This window comes from Pelodiscus sinensis, chromosome 1 (genome assembly GCF_049634645.1).
Source record: "Pelodiscus sinensis isolate JC-2024 chromosome 1, ASM4963464v1, whole genome shotgun sequence".
In the NCBI taxonomy this organism is placed as follows: Eukaryota; Metazoa; Chordata; order Testudines; family Trionychidae; genus Pelodiscus; species Pelodiscus sinensis.
In genome coordinates this window covers 236,026,781-236,043,844 of record NC_134711.1, presented here as the reverse complement: position 1 = coordinate 236,043,844, position 17,064 = coordinate 236,026,781, and the positions used below count along the sequence as shown (strand labels likewise).

At 41.6% G+C, this 17,064-nt stretch overlaps 1 protein-coding gene across 5 annotated transcripts in view; it reads right to left on the bottom strand.

The window, feature by feature from the left end:
* Nucleotides 1–615: 615 nt before the first annotated feature.
* The window catches only part of SH3RF3 (SH3 domain containing ring finger 3), a 394,619-nt gene continuing 378,170 nt past the window's right edge, over nt 616–17,064 (bottom strand). For all 5 annotated transcript variants that reach the window (XM_075918091.1, XM_075918083.1, XM_075918106.1 and 2 more), the window contains 2 exons: nt 15,357–15,694; nt 616–3,954 (listed from right to left, as the gene is read on the bottom strand). In XM_075918091.1, the coding sequence (XP_075774206.1) occupies nt 3,786–3,954; nt 15,357–15,694 (507 nt within the window). In that variant the 3' untranslated portion in view covers nt 616–3,785. The remainder of the gene's footprint in view (nt 3,955–15,356; nt 15,695–17,064) is intronic.

The window sequence follows — 17,064 nt, the reverse complement described above, 5'->3', positions numbered from 1 at the left end:
GTATCTCCAATAAAATATGCTATGTTAATGTAATTGGCGTAGTTTATTTATCACACCTTTTACTATATTTTCTCTGCACAACGTCAGGTATTTCTTCTAGTATTTAATAAATTGCAACTGCTATTCTATTGTTAAAAGTGTGATTAATCACAATTATTTTTAATTGTGATTAATTGTTTGTCAGTCATGTGAATTAATTGTGATCAATTGACACCTGTATTAAAATCATATTCTGTGCTCTAATACATATAATTACACTAAGGCTCCCTTCTGCAGCTTTTACATCAAATAGTATTTATTCACAAGAGTAGCTCCATTTGAGTACATTGGGATTCAGTGACTCTGTTTGTACAAATACTACTCAGTGCAGTAGGGTTGGCAGAATAAAGTTCTTTATGTGAAAATACTGCTTCCTTTGTAGCATTTCCTGACATTTCTCTGCTTTCAACCCTTTTTTCAAAGTCACCTTGGCCCAGATCATTACAGAAATGAAAGTTTGGAATCTAAATATCTTTGAGGATTTGGAGTCCTATGACTATCTTTGTTGTGAACCTCAGGACACCTGTTTTGTTTAATCTCTTGAACATCTAAATAAAGATGGAAAATTCACACACATGATTTAATGTTTATTTTATTTAAAGCATCAGAAACACGGTCCTTGTAGTTCATTTGTACTCATCACCATCAATATTTCCTAAATCACGTTAACATTCATGTATAACAAAAACATTTTCTGAGCTGTGCAAAATACAAAGGAATTGTTCAATTAGCAGAAACCATTTCTAGAACCGTAAATCTGGCATTTTACAAAATGAGGCTGCCAGAAGGATTCTTTTGCTTTTTTTCCTCTTGTAGGAAATGCACGCACACTCCCTCTGACATTCTTTCCTTTGTATCTATTTTAAAAATGGATCACAGTAAGAGCCAATCCTCTCCCATAGTCAAGAACTTCCTAAATGGCACTGGGTCATTTTCTTGCATCATCAATCAGTCTTATGTTCTGCAGTTTTGCTCTTTTCAATTGATTTCTTCAAGAAAATTATTCAGTAACTAAAACTATTATGGAAAGCAACAAACTGGAGCCAGAAACAGCTGTTTTCAAAATATTAAACACCAAAAAATATTGTGCCTCACAGGAGGTGTAACTAAAAGGGCTATTTTGCCCTCTGTCATCTATTTTTAAAAATCATTATTGTCCTGACTGAAAAATACATTTAAAAACACTGACTTTACATGGACACTTCTGTATTGTCCTACGTAACAGCTTTTGTCCTGTTCAATTTAAACCTTAGAATGTTGAAATCTGGACCTATTTTAGATCTGACTGAATACAATGTGATTCCTGTCTCATTTCTCTGGATATAGTACAGTAAATATACTGTGAAACAGGATTTTAACAGATATTTAGCCATTATAGCTTGTCAGAAAAATCTAGTTCTGACAATGCTGAGAATTTTTATACATATGGATTTGTATATAACATGTTTTGGGGAAGCACTGTCACCTTGGTAGATCGTGGTTTCTGATTTGGATGAAATGACTGGATAGGTAGTGCTGTATTTGTAAATCAGCCTTTTGCCAAAGAAATGGCTTAAAGCTCTTATTGGTTTGTTGGCAATTTCCTCTTAACAATAACCATTTATTTTACTGATGACTTACGACTTATTACAACCTGGAACATGAACAAATGTTAAAATTGCCCCCTCCTCCGAAATAATGTCTCTATGATTTGAAGGTGCAGTTTGGCCACAGACCATGTTTCTGGAATCATGAACAAGAGGAAGAGAAACCTATTTTTAACGTGAACAAAGTCATTCAGCTCAACCTAAGTAGGAATGTTCAATTAAACATGTTCTGATATGTGCTAGCATACATGGCTTGAATGAAAACAAAACCTGCATCCTCAGCATAAGAAATAGTGGGAATAAAATAATGTCAAACACCCTCCACTGGGCCTCTTCTTTTTACTAAGATCATCTGCAGGTTGCTGCAACTCTCACATATTCATGAATGAACCCATGCCTTTGTCTGTACAAGCAGCCCGTCATTAGGAAAGGCAGGGTACGGACATAGTTACAAATATTCTTTTGTTACAACTTGGTTATGGGATGCCACAATTGAATCTCTTTTTTCAAATACTCCCACCCTTGCATTATTGAATTTTTCTCTTCTTTGTTTGATACAAATAACTGCATAAACTTGCTTTACATTTATTGCACTGGTAGGTCCCTGGCAGATGGAGGGGTATATTGCCTGATATATTTTGTATTGTAGCTTGAGCAGGTTAGAACAGTGTTGAGAACTGTACATTTCTACAGTTAAAAAAAAAATCACATTTTGACAATGCTAATTACAGCCATTGCAGTTCAACTCCCTTCTTTCTAATACAATGGCAGAGAAAAAGTCAACTATTTCTGTGCTTGCTGGAACCTGCAGTGTTCTTTTTATTGCCATATAAGAGTCAATTAAAATTACTCCTCCTGGAAATGCTCCCAATTCTTGAAACGTTATCATTCTCTAGACAGAGTACTGTGCTTTATTCAGGTTCTTTAGAAACTATATATTAAGAAAGAGTGAGTTGCATACACACAAAACACGCATGCGATGTGCGCACAGGCACACTTATAGCACCGCCTAATCTGATTTTTCTCTCTTGTAGTACTAGCAAACATCTTCATCTTCACAAAATCTACTCCCAAAACATTTCAGGAGTCACATGTTAAATGTGAAACCTGTTGATGTTAACAGTCCCTCTCGTAAGCCAAACAGGACCTTCCTAAGAATAAAATGATTATAATAAAAGCATCAGATGCATTGAAAACAAGAAATGACTGATCTATTAGGAATTATATAATGCATAACAGTACTTACATTAAAATGTATTAATTAGAAAGACAAGGTGGGTGAGGTAATATCTTTTATTGGACCAAACAGCTGGTCATACTTCACTCATCTTGTCACTGGGACCAACGCAGCTGCAACAACATAGCCAATAATTAAAAAAGGTATGTCATACCAAAAAAAAGAAAAGCAATGGAAAGTTGGATGCTGGAACAATGCTGCACATAATACGGACAGACGATAAACCATGGGGATAACCCACAATGTAATGATGGAACCATGGTTCCTCAAGGATCCGCTGTGTGCATCTCACTGGTGTGCCTCATGAAATGCAACTCTGATCACTAACATGCTTAGTGGCATCTTGATGCAGCGTAATTTGAGGTATATAGAAAGCATGATACTAATATTTTGGACTCCTAATTCCTTCTTGCACAACAATGCTCAAATATTTAGCTAGGTTTTTCCATGTTCTCCCCTTTTCCCTCTGGAAAAATAAAATCCCAGATCAAGAGCTCCCTACTCTGCCTCTTGCCTCACTCCAATTCATCTTGCATAGGCCAGTAACAAGAACACTGCAGCTCTGACACATAAGTTACAGCAATATAACAACTTTTTAAAAGATATTTTCTCTGTAATTTACATAAAGGGTAATCGTTGGAGTTTAGTTTAGATACAAACCAAATGTGCATCCTCTCAGTCTGTGATTCCAAGTGGAAGGCACTACTTCAACATACCACTGTATGTACTGTACATGGGTTCGGAAGCACAGCCGGTACTGTGTTTCCAGAGCTGTCAAATGAAGGGCCTGGGGAGTCTTTGGACATAAAAATGGCAGTGGCTATCCCAGTCACATTTCCCTTTGCTGTCTCTTCTTGTGCTATGGAATTTCCCCTGAAAGATCTTTCGGTTCAGAGAGCAGTGATGGGGAAGAAAACAAGCCCTCAGAAGCTCTCTACAAAGCTTCCGGGGAAGAGGCCCGTCCTGCCATTTCGCTGTAATGTCCCCTTGTACCAGCCATCCTCTCTTTTCTTGTGCACAAACACAACGTCGCCTTCTTTCAGTTCAATCTCTGCTTCGCTCTGAGGAGGATACGGAACCACGACACGGTACCTTTGAAAACCAAAGAAAAGGCTGCATCAGACACAAATCACATGGCATGACCGTGTTTTTAGAGTAGGCCCCTCACAAGGGACCCACCATAGAAGACAGGTTGCAGATGCAAACCAGAAACTCTGCAGGCTAATTTGGTTTGCCTCAGGCACTAGATCACCGGCACCTGCCTGAAGCTATAGCTAAACCGTGTCAGATATAGTCTTGTCACCTCCAAGAGCCGTACAGGGTCAAGGCTGATCATTACTTAAAAGGGAGACTTCCCAGACCCACCATAGGTGACTTTGTTAATGAAGTCAATAGATGACACCCTTCCTTCCCCATCTGTGTTGGCAAAGGTGCTGACTCTAGGGGTGCACTGGGGCTACAGCACTGCTGGGGAAAAATCGTTGGGTGCTGAGCATCATCCAAAGCAGTCCAGGATTGCTCATTCCCAGCGCCCATCCACCAGTCAGCCCCTCCTCCTCCCTTCCCACCCCCTGCAATTAGCTGTTTTGCAGCATTCAAGAGGCCCTGGGGGGAAGGAGCGAGGATGCCGTGCACTCAGAAGAGGGGTGGAACTGAGCGGGAAGAGGCAGGGGAGGGGAGGGGAGAGGTGGGGTCTCGGGGAGAAAAGGTTGAGTTGGGACTTGGGGCAGAGCCAGTGGTCAAGCACTTGCCCGGGCATTTATAAATGATGGTTCCTATGAGTAGTGGAGCAATGCTCTATGAAAACTTTGGGAGCCCTGTGCTACTTTAGATGCTGCCTTTTTAATTTACAATGTGGCCTAAAATTCCCCTGAAGTTACAGTTGGACACTGATTTTTTTTTTCACGTCTTGTTCTAAGTTGTTGTGTTGAAGTGGGCTTTGATACAAACATCATGTTTTACTCCAGGGTGGCTACAGTTCATAGGAGAATTGATTTTATCACTTTTAAATAGAGTCAGGTGGAAAAAATTCACCAAAATGTTAATTTTCACCTTTCAACTACCTTTAGTTTTCAGCTGCTGTGGACTCTTTAGGGTGAAAGAACCTCAGATCGGAGTTGGCTTTAAGGACAAGGCCCTTTGTGAAGACACAGGTGTGTATCCTTTTAAAACAGCTGTGTAAGTAGCATAACCATTCCTGGTGTGGGACGCTTGATAAGTAGCATGCCTGGAATTCAGGGGGTGACACAAGAGATTTAGCAACAGGTCAGGAGGATTACATTATTGGGGAGGAATGGGATTAAAAGGATTGAATGAGTGGGAAGGCCTAGAGCGGGTTTTGGATTGGTTCCCCTCAGTTCATCTGTCCAAGTGGGAGGGGTTGCCCGAAGATATTTGGTGGGAATGGTGGGTCTGTCCCCAAATCAGTAGAACTTACATAACTCAAAGAGTACTTGCTCAAAAAGTAACAACAAAATGTTTTTAAGTACATCAGAAGCATGAAGCCTGCTAAACAACCAGTGGGGCCCCTGGACAAATTGAGATGCTAAAGGAGCACTCAAAGATGATAAGGTCATCATGGCGCTCTAGAGGTGATCCTGGCACTTACAGACTGGTAAATCTAATATCAGTACTGGGCAAATGAGTTGAATTGACAGTAAAGAATAAAATTGTCAGATACATAGATGAACATCATTTGTTGAGGAAAAGTTAGCATGGTTTTTGTAAAGGGAAATGATGCCTTATTAATCTACAGGCAGTCCCCGGGTTACGTACAACATAGGGACTGTAGGTTTGTTCTTAAGTTGAATTTGTATGTAAGTCGGAACTGGTACATATTGTAGGGGAAACTCTAGCCAAACATTTCTCCAGAGCTCAGTTTTATTCTCCCACACCTCACTTCCCTCAGTCCTTTATTCTCAAGCTGAGGTGTGTCTGAGAAAAGCCCCTCCGCCTCTCCCTGGTCTGCTGGGGGGCGGGGTGCTAGCTTCGCGTCTTCCTGGTCTGCTGGGGGGAAGCAGCTAGTGCGGGGTTACCTCACCCCGTTTGTAAGTAGGGATCTGATGTAAGTCGGATCCATGTACCCTGGGGACTGCCTGTACTAGAGATTTTGGAGGGGGTCAATAAGCATGTGGACAAAGGAGATCCAGTGGATAGTGTACTTAGATTTTCAGAAAGCCTTTGACAAGGTCCCTCACCAAAGGCTCTTAAGTAAAGTAAGTTGTCATGGGAGAAGAGGGAAGGGCCTCTCATGGATTGAGAACTGGTTAAAAGACAGGAAACAAAAGGTAGGAATAAATGGTAAGTTTTCAGAATGGAGAGAGGTAACTAGTGGTGTCCCCCAAGGGTCTGTACTGGGACCAATCTATTCAACTTATTTATAAATGATCTAGAGAAAGGGGTAAACAGTAAGTTGGCAAAATTTGCAGATGACACTAAACTGCTCAAGCTAGTTAAGACCAAATCAGACAGTGAAGAGCTTCAAAAAGATCTCACAAAACTAAGTGATTGGGCGTCAAGATGGCATATGAAATTTAATATTGGTAAATGTAAAGTAATGCATGTTGGAAAAAAAATCCTACTATACATACAAAATGATGGAGACTAATTTAGCTACAACTACTCCAGAGTGAGATCGTGGAGACATTGTGGCTAGTTCTCTGAAAACATCCACAGTGTGTAGTGGAAGTCAAAGAAACAAACAGAATGTTAGGGATCATTAGAAAAGGGATAGAGAATAAGACAGACTATCTCATTGCCTCTATATAAACTAGAAGTCACTAAATGAAATGAATAGATAGCAGGTTTAAAGCAGACAAAAATAAGTTTTTCTCCATGCAGCGCACAGTCAGCCTGTGGAACTCTTTTCCAGAGGATGTTGTGAAGACCAGACTTTAACAGGGTTCAAAAAATAAGTAGATAAATTCATGGAAGTTAGGTCCATGAATGGCTATTAGCCTGGATAGATAGAAATGGTGTTTCTGGACTCTGTTTGTCAGGGGCTAGAAATGGATGATAGGAGAGAGATCACTTGTTCTGTTTACTCCCTCTGGGGTATCTGGCATTGGCCACTGTTGGAAGACACGCTATTGGGCTATAGATGGAGCTATGGCCGTTCTTATGTTGGCTTTATTCTTGGCACAAACCAAAGGACGTTCCTGGTGGGGCAGGACAAAAATGACTTTTCTCAAACTGAAATAGGCTTCATCTCAATCTCCTGTTTTGTCCCCTCTGCCTAAGGCAAGGTTCCTCATGAGTTCACAATGGTCCGTCCATGTTGCTCTTAAAGCTAAATCACAAGAGCAGCCAATAGCTTCCAAATGTCTCTACTAATTACGGAGTCATGATTGCAAACACTCGAAAATGAGCAATGTTTTGGACTTCTTTGAGCAATTAACAAAGAATTCTTAATTTCACCAAAAATTATTTGCAGTTATTCCAGTCAGTATTATTATTAATAATAATTTTGTAGTGCCTAGGAGCCCTGGTCATAGATTAAGGCCTCGCTGTTAGAAGCACAGTCCAAACAAAGAGACTACAGACATGTTCAGGTGTTTCGTTTCCAAACACCATTCTATGTTCGGTAAAACCCTGTGGATTGTGACTAAGGTTGGTACAAACATGGAATGTGTGTTCCACAAGAAATTCGGAAACAATGAGTTTGGGTTCAGAAGAAAAAGCAGAAATGTTAACATTTACCACAGAAGAGAATGCAAACTAAAAATTGTTTAGAAACAACCAAAATGTCTTGAGAAACGAGACCAAGCCTGGGCGTCCAATCCGGGGGACTCCAAGCAAGCCCAAGCAGGCTGACAGGGAGCTGGAGACCTTGATACCCTGCAGCCAAAGCTAAGCTGGGAGTCTCAAAACTTGGCAACTGTAAAGGCTTCTGGCTCCTTAGCAGCAAGCATGGAAGTCCCAAGAGTCCCTGCATAAGCTGGGATTCTCAGAGCTCCTAGCCCCTCTGCTGTGGAGTTGTCTCATGGCTAGAGCTCCGGCCCTGCAGCAATCTGTATGGTGAGGTTCCCTGGGGAACTGGACCCTGGCAGCCTGGGCTCCCCAGCAGTGTACCAGTTGAGCTGCTTCATCAACAGGTCGTCAACACCAGTGGGTTTTTTTTTATTAAACATTTTGGTTTCAACAAATTGGCACTTGCCAGGGAAAACCAGTTCCATCAAAAAATTCCCAACCAGCTCAAGCCAACACACAGGAGACTAGTATCTAGGACATTCCTCCTCAGGACATGTCGTTTCAACTGGTATTTAACAATCAGTAACTGTCTCGCTAATTGCAAAGCAATGAATACCGTAAAGGTAGTTAAAGAAAAGCCAATTGACTATTTAAAAGTTATTTAAAGATTATTACCCGTTGCATTTGCTGAATAGTCATTAATTCTCAATTAATGCTTATAACAGTCAAGTATTTATTTAAAATAACAGCCTGTCTTATAGGTAAATTAAATATACTCTGGAGAATCTTGAAGCACAACATTACTCTAAATTCACTGAATTGATTCACAGTGGGTTGATACCACATCAAGGGCCTCTCTGAAACTGAATGGCAGTAGTTAATTTTCTTTGCAACCACAGCTTGGATGCTTGCTGGCTGCTGTGAAGCTACAGATGCAAACATGTGACAGTGAAATTACTAGATCTGGCTCAAGGAACTGCTCTCTACAGCTGGGCCGAAGATCCTATTACTCGTAAAATGTTTGTTCCCATTCAGATGCGGGAGCTCTGCTCTAAGATCTGATTAAAACCTTTTTAGCTTGCCATAGCAACACAGTCATGTAGAATATATATCTGTGTCAAGAACCATCAAAAATCAATTAGTCATCTTGTCCCTTGGCCACTACATCTAGCTGTCACATTTTCCTGTGCGGAAGAGGAAATAACAGAGGATGATGTGTGTGCTGCTGGCTGGCTACAAGAAAACAGTCTATCTTACTGTCATTTGCAGAACTGCCACACTTACAGTATGAGGCTTTGCCAATTACAGCCATTATGCAAATGAATGCACACATTATTTCAGACACTCTGCATCAATGTTGATTAATTAAATTATCAGACTGGAACAATTTTAGCAAAGACGATGCCAAACTTCAGCTCGCTGAATTCAAATCAGCTGAAAATACATTCAAAGCATTTGTGCTGTTGTGTTCCAGATCTGAGTAGTTTACGGACATAAGGGATCCAGCCTCTCAACAGCTCCGAGAGGCATTTTTAACCCCATTTCCCAGATGAGGAAATTAAGGTCACAGTGAAGGTTTGCAGCAGTTCAGGGAATAGACTCTTTAATTTACAGACTGGTATCTTAACCACAAGATCATCCTTTTAAATACAGAATAGAATTTCACTAATGGCTTAGAGCCCAATTGCTATTTGCGAAATGTTTCAAATTATCACAAAAGATTATCAAAACCATCAAAACCATTCCCCCTCCAATGTTGGCATTCCCGTATTTGTAACAAGAATGGTTGCCCCTTGTCTGGTTTTCACCTGGACACGCTGGGCTTCATCTTAGGTGTACAGGTGCCATTTGACAAGCCCTGATGTCTGTTTTTTTGGATGAGGGAGAAGAGGTGGACAGGGAAAGGTGAAGAAGAGGTTGGGAAAGGCCAGGGTATTGAGGAAAGAGGGGATGAAGAGGTGGGGTCTTGTGGAGGGAGAGATGTGGAGCTGAGGGGCAGGCCCTTGGTGGCCTGGTTGTCTGCTATTAGAAAGGTGGTAATTCTAGTAACAAGAGATTTAAAGATGTAAAAAATAAATCTAGGGTTTTATTGTATTACAAAATGTACTTTTTGAATTATTTAACTGCAATTTATTTATTTAACCCTGATACTTCACAGTATAGCTGTAAACATATAGCAAACTTAATAAAAAATAATGAAAGCTTAGTAATAAAAGACCTCGCTTTTATATCTGTTAAGAAATCTTTGCTGCAGCATGGGATGGACTGACTATATTTTTTCCCCTGAGATTTTTGGATTTGCAGACTTGGAAAGCGAGAGTTATTGAGGTTCCAATGTACAAACAAAATAATCACATGGCATTGCTGCCACAATGGGGTTTCTAAACATCGTAAATCATTACAGTCAAAGCTTCTGATACCATTGGTGGCATTTACTTGTTTTTCTCAGTAACCGCTTTAAAAATATACATTAGTCTTTTTTTTTTTTAATCTCCCCTCTCTTCTTGGCCCTTCCATCCCTGAATACTTTTCTCTTCCCTCCTTCCTTCCTCTTTTCCCTGACCACTACTATGCAATAATAGGTTTTCTTTCATGTATGGCCGCAACTCTCATCATCTGTGAAACTCAGAAGAATGTTGGAATCTGTCACTGTCACACTGCATTAAAAATTTCATAATTTAGACATAATTTAGACCTTGTGTCTATCACAATGATGGGGCTGGTAGTACATTTATTATTGAGGTAGCCTGGCACTTCCTATTATGACATCTTGGTTTTTTGCCGCTTATAACTTTGCAAAACTTTAATTATTTCAGTTGAAATTTTCCATGTGGGGACAGGGAGTGTCTACTGCAGGCTCACTATTATTATATATGATTATTTTTAAAATTTCAGCTCTAATAGTCCAGCCATTTCTGACATGGAAGAGAGGGGAAAAGATGTCATTTTGCAATGATACAAATTGTTGTGGCAATCTTTTCCTTGAGCAGCGAAAAATGCTCAAAATTGCCATGTTTTGGAGCAGGGACTTAAATTTGGCAGAGTGTCCCTTTTTGTCAGGGGTCTGCAAGTAATTGTGTGAGACTGGACTGGAGGTTAGCGTGGGGATGACAACTTGTAACTGGGAGTTGTGGACGATGGGGAAAGAGCCACAGACTGGCAGGGCCAGGATACCAGGACTGGGAGTTGGGGGCAATCCGAGAGCCAGTTGGTGGTAAGGGGGAAAAGCACAGATCAGCTGAGGAACTGGACTGAGATTGGGACTGGCTGGGCATCGAGACTGGGCACAAGATCCAGGGAATGAGAGACTGGGAGGAGCCAGGGAAGGCATGGGGGAAAGACTGTGATTGGATGAGAAGCCCAGGGATAAGACTGCTCCTCCCCATGCTATCCTCTGCTTGCTGTACAGAACGGGAAGGGAGAAGTGATGTCATGGTGCCCCTCCTCCTATCCTGTATCCCACCTCCATAGAGTGTGTGTGGGGGGTGTTACAACAGGGCTTGGAATGGAGGGAGTTTGCTGGCTGCTGGTGGGAATGGTGCAGGGCCAGGGTACGGGTGGGCCTCCTTTAGCCCCACTGCACCACCACCCAGAAGCCACCTGAGGTAAGCGGTGCCCAGCTGGAGCCCACACCCAAACTCCTGCCCCAGTCCTGAACCCTCCTGCATCCAAACTCCCTCCCAGTGCCTGCCCCCTTAACTCCCTCATGCACCTCAACTCCCTGCCCCAGACTATAGTCAGAGCCACGCCTGCACCCCAAATCCCTTAGCCCAAGACCAGAGCCTGTACTGCCCTCCCCCACACTCCAACCCTCTGTCCCAGCCTGATGAAAGTATGTAAGAGTGGGGGAGGGAGGGAGGGAGGATGGAGTGAGCAGGGGCAGGGTCTCAGAGAAGGACACAAAGGAGGCAGGGCAAGGATGTCTGGGTTTGAGGGATGTGACAAGGACCCTATTTTGCCTTCATGCTGTCAGACAGACCTTTGAATCTTACGTCCACTGTTCCTTGTGAGTAGATTGAGCAAGAGCTGTAGCATGAGCAAGAGCTGTAGCATCAGGCACTGTCCAACCCCCCTACCCCCTCTCCTTCCCTCAGTACAGTGTGCTACTGTAGAGAAGACTCAACTTCCAGAACAGCTGTGGCCTTCCTGTACCATGGCAATCTGACAACAGCAGCACACAGATGACAATATTTGGGACACATGCAGCTGAAAATGGTGTTCAGCACAGCAACATGTGCCAGTCAGTTTATGCAAGACAGAGACAGTAGTAGCAGCTGTGACGTTTCTCCTCTCAGCTGCTGGAAATGCTGTATGCTTTCTGCCATACAGCAGCACAGGTACGGAAAAACAGTGGGAAAACTGCTCCCCCAAATGTATTAACAGATGATAAACCTCACACTCCTAGCAGATTGCTTCAAAATCCAGCATGCACACAGGATAAGCCAAGACAAACATGCTTTCCTCTCCAGCCTGATCTCCCTAAAACCAAAACCAGACTCTGGAAATACATAAACATAGCAAGTTAAAATTAAATATATTTTCCACATGATCTGCATATGAAAATATAATATGACTATAAAATTAGTTCTGTCTGTGATAAGGTTATCTGCATCTTCCTTTCTGATCTGCAGCAATTTCTGTGCAGAAAGGACTGCAAGGTAGTGGAGCAAAATTCCTCTTTGCCATGTGGAAAGCAAGCTGTAAGCAATTTCAGTTCTATGCACTTTTGACATGGTGCAAATGTCGAATGCTTGGTTTTGTTCTGAGGTCTGCATACAGTAAGTACAGGAAATATAAGCCAGTTTAAAGGGAAGAAGTGTCCTGACTCTGTTGGCTGCATGTGCCACATTTGGAATGTTATAAATATTAAGGAATATGCTACTCCTTCAATTTTGCAGTGTACTGTACTGCACAGATGGGCACTGAGAAATTAAAAGCCAAGATAATTATGTGAACTGAAATGTTTTGCAGGATTTTTTTTCCACCTCTTTTTTAATTTTCATCCAACATCTAAATCTATCTATTCAATCTTTTTTTCTCCCATCCATGCACATAAAGAACTGGTCCTACTGGAGAGATGAAATGCATCACAATTCAAACAAGTGCAATATGGAGTTGAGATGCTGAACTCAAGTTCCTCTACTGCCAGATGTGAAATGAACAAGCAGTTTAAAAAATGTAATTTGTTTAAAAAAATAATTTGGTACTTCTGAGCAATTTGGTGATTTAATGAGCACAGATGGATGGGGATGAATTTATAAATGGCAAGCATTTAATGTATCTGCTCAGATTAGTCCAGGACTAAGTATTATACATCCTAGAGCATGAAGGTAATTAATATTCCCCATTATAGCCATAAAGAACCATATGATCAGTTAAGGAATGCGGATACACGAGTGACATGGAAATTAATTCATAAATCAATTAGCAAATCTTGACCGCTTTGTATAATTAAAGTTATTTCAATTATAGCTTATTTCAGACTTAAGACTCAGGAAATCAAAATGCTTAAAACCAAAACACTTTTTTTAACCACTACATATTTGAATTAATAATATTTGTAACACATTAAGTATCCTGACTCTGTCAGTCCATTTGTTCTTAGTTGTAATAATATGGATCATACAGAACTCATCTTATGTCCCTCTCATTCTACCACTACTCCATGTTACTGCAGTCAATTCAGGATCATTAGTCACCAGTTTTACTGACAGGGCCCTCTCTAGGTGCAGTGTCAGACTGGAAAATATGGGTTATACCCTCCCCCCCCCCCACCTCAAGCTGCACCCTTTGGAATTCTCTGCATCATTGAAGTAGTACTTCCAAAGCAATGCCACAACAACCAGCATAAGTGATGCTGGGGGAGGCCGTTTTTGCTTCATTCATATTTTTTTCTGAGGCCTTGTTTATGTCAGCTCTGCACTGCTTTAATTCAGGGTCAGAATTTAAACTGAATTTATTAAACTGGTTCAAACCTAGTTTATATCAATATTCTGCTCCTTACTGAGTCAAGTTTAATTGATATATTTCAAATTAAGAGTGGTCACGCAAGGTTTGGTTTTGCATTCTTTTAATTAACCCTGTTTTTAAACCAATTAAATCTTAAACCTTTGTAACTTTGAAAACAGACAAGGCCAGACATCGCTGCATTTCTCCCCACTGACTCTGTTCTCTCTCTCTTTTTTTTCCATAGAATCCTAGGGCTAGAAGAGACCTCAGGAGGTCATCGAGTCCAACCCCTGCCCAAAGCAGGACCAACCCCAACTAAATCATCCCTAAATCATCTTGTCAAGCCAGAACTTAAAAACCTCTAGGGATGGAGAACCAATCACCTCTCTAGGTAACCCATTCCAGTTCTTCACCACCCTCCTCGTGAAATAGTTTTTCCTAATATCCAACCTAGACCTCCCCCACTGTAACTTATGACCATTCTATAAGACCATTTTTCTTCCCTGTTTTTCTTCTTTGGCATTGCCACTTTGTCCCCTCTCTCTGAGTTTGCAAATAAGAGGCTTTATGAATAATAATAATAATAAAAGAACAGAGGACTGCCAAACTCTTAAAATCGTATTCTCATTCTCTGTGCCAGTTATCAGCCACTTCCGGAATAAAGGAACTTTGGAACAGCATGATCTAGTAATGACTTAAGTGACCATGAATTTAAAGAAGACTCTTGTTTGCTACTGCTTATTAGGCCAGATATATTGGCTACCCATTGTACCAAATATTGCACAGCATTCCATTATGATTATTAATATACAGTGATCACCATTGAAAAGTGGCATTTGTCAACAGCTTCCACATCCAGGGATGTGACAGACTAAAACTTTCTCCTACACTTAGAATAGGAAATAACTGTGTAATGAGCATGAGTTATCCATTGGCAAACACTGACTTTTTAATGGGAGCATCATAGCTGCCTCACACATGGCCTCTGAGGATAGGACAAGACGCAATGGGCTTAAACTGCAGGAAGGGAGGTTTTGGTTGGACATTAGGAAAAAATTCCTAACTGCCAAGATGGTTAAACACTGTAATAAGTTGCCTAGGGAGGTTGTGTAATCTCCATCTCTAGAGATATTGAAAAATAGGCCAGATAGACATCTATCAGGGTTGATCTAGATGGTGCTTGGTCCTACCATGAGGGCAGGGGACTGGACTCGATGACCTCTCAAGGTCTCTTCCAATTCTAGTGTTCTATGATTCTATGATTTATTTGGTTTGCAATATGCAGAGGGGTCTGAATTTTCTAATTCCTATAAACAAATGGACAATCTATAGCAGTGCTGGGCAATCTGCGACCTACAGGCCACATGCAGCCCATCAGGGTAATCTGACTGCGGGTCGAGACACATTTTGTTGATGATGACCATCTGCAAACACTGCTCCCCGCAGCTCCCAGTGGCTACAATCCTCAGTTTCTGGCCATTGGGAGCTGCAGGAAGTGGCGGCCAGCACTGGCACAACCCCCACATTTCCCATTGGCTGGGAACAGAGAACCCTGGCCACTGGGAGCTGCAGGGGGCAGTGCTTGTAGATGATCAACATCAGCAAAATGTCTTGCGGCCTGCAGTCGGATCACCATCATGGGCCTCATGAGGCCCATGGGCTGCAGATTGCCCACCACTGATCTACAGACTCCTATGGCTTCTGAAAAAGGTGGGCAAAGAGCAATAGCGCTCTTACAAGCCAAACTGTGCCTCTGTCTCACAAACACTCCTTTAGCTGCAAGTGACAGGGCAGACTGAAATTATGAGCAACCTTTCCTCATAGGCAAAGGTAAACTCTTTTGGTTTATAACCTACCTTTCCCGAGGCAATGGCTTGGGCTCTGGACGGATGGCTGCCATTGAAGAAAGTGGCTGCCTGGCAGGAGAAGGAATGGAAAAATTCAAATCCAAGGAGCCTGTTTTTCTGTGCAGTGGCTCCATCCCCATAGCACCTTGCATTTCACTTTCAATTGGGCATGAACCTGCCCTGCCGTGGCTGGAGAGTGAGGAGAGTTCAGGTCCCACGGCTCCCTGCAGAGATCCCTCCGCTACTGCCTGGGGGTCCGGCGTTGGAGACACAGATGGAGGGGAGCGCGATTTCTTTTTTGTTGACGCGCCTGCTAAAAGCTTCAACAATCCGCCCTTCTTCTCTTTCTGAAAGGAAACCAACATGAAGCATATGAATGACCAACTCCTAGCTGTTATTAAGGACTGAAAATAAACAACACCACTCTATTGGTTTCACATTAGAGGAAAAAACAGTTTGAACTGTTGGAAGTTTGGCAGCACAAAAACCCAGTTAAACAATGAATACGAACCATTATGGTATTACTCTTTAGGTCTAATACACCACTTCCACATGGGAAGTTACAAAATTAATAACAGAGAGTTAAAATACAGATCATTTATGAAATTTCACTTTTACAATAAACCATTGTCCTGACACAGGCATAGGTCCTGGAACTAAGGGTATGTCTAGACTACATGCTCCGTTGACGGAGTCATGTAGATGAGTTTACTAAACATAGGAAAATGAAGCGGCAATTTAAATAATTGCCACTTCATTTACATCAAAATGGCCGCTGTTCTGTGCCTATCCGCTGTTTGGCAGCACAGCGGGGCAGCCTGGACGCACCGCAGTCAACAAGGGAAGCCTTTGTCAACTGCTCCGGTAAACCTCATTTCACAAGGTATAACAGAGCGGTCAACAAAGGCTTCCCTTGTTGACTGCGGCGCGTCCAGAATGCTCCGCTGTGCCACCAAATAGCTGATAGGCACAGCGCGGCGGCCATTTTAATGTAAATGAAGCGGCGATTATTTAAATCACTGCTTCATTTTCCTATGTCTAGTAAACTCATCTACATGGCTTCATCAACGGAACCATGTAGTCTAGACATACTCTAAGGGTGCTGGGCATGTGGCTGCACCCTCTGGCTTGAATGGTTTCCATTATACATAGGGTTTACAGTTTTTGGTTCAATTGTCCTCAGCACCCCCACTATACAAATTGTTCCCACATTCCTGGATATAGTGGCTGAAAATATCCAAATGGCATGTTTTTAATTTGGGAAAAACATAGATTTTTGAGAGCTTGCCATAGAAACGTGCCTTATCTTGCACTTCTGAATATCCTCTGGAAAAAATTCTACCACACACTTACCTTAAACACATACACATTAGAACATTAGCTCCTTCAGCTAAAAATTGTTGTGGGAGAAGAGAGCACATGTGTAAGTGTTATACTGGAACTCTGGGTATTATACTTGCAACCAGTGCCTCCATAATGCAGTGCACTAATAAATAAAATGTTCTAATTTTTAACTATAAAATCATGCCATTGCAAGGAATCTGTTTATGTCTTTGTTATTGTAGATAAAGTTCAAAACATTACCCAAGATTACATTAAGATATTCAGGGACATGAAATTGAGCTGTATTTGGTCATTTGTTCTATAACAGGATCTCTGGAGGGGAAAAAGCATAAAGAAATTGCACTAGATATAGAACAGAAAGCACCTGTCTAGC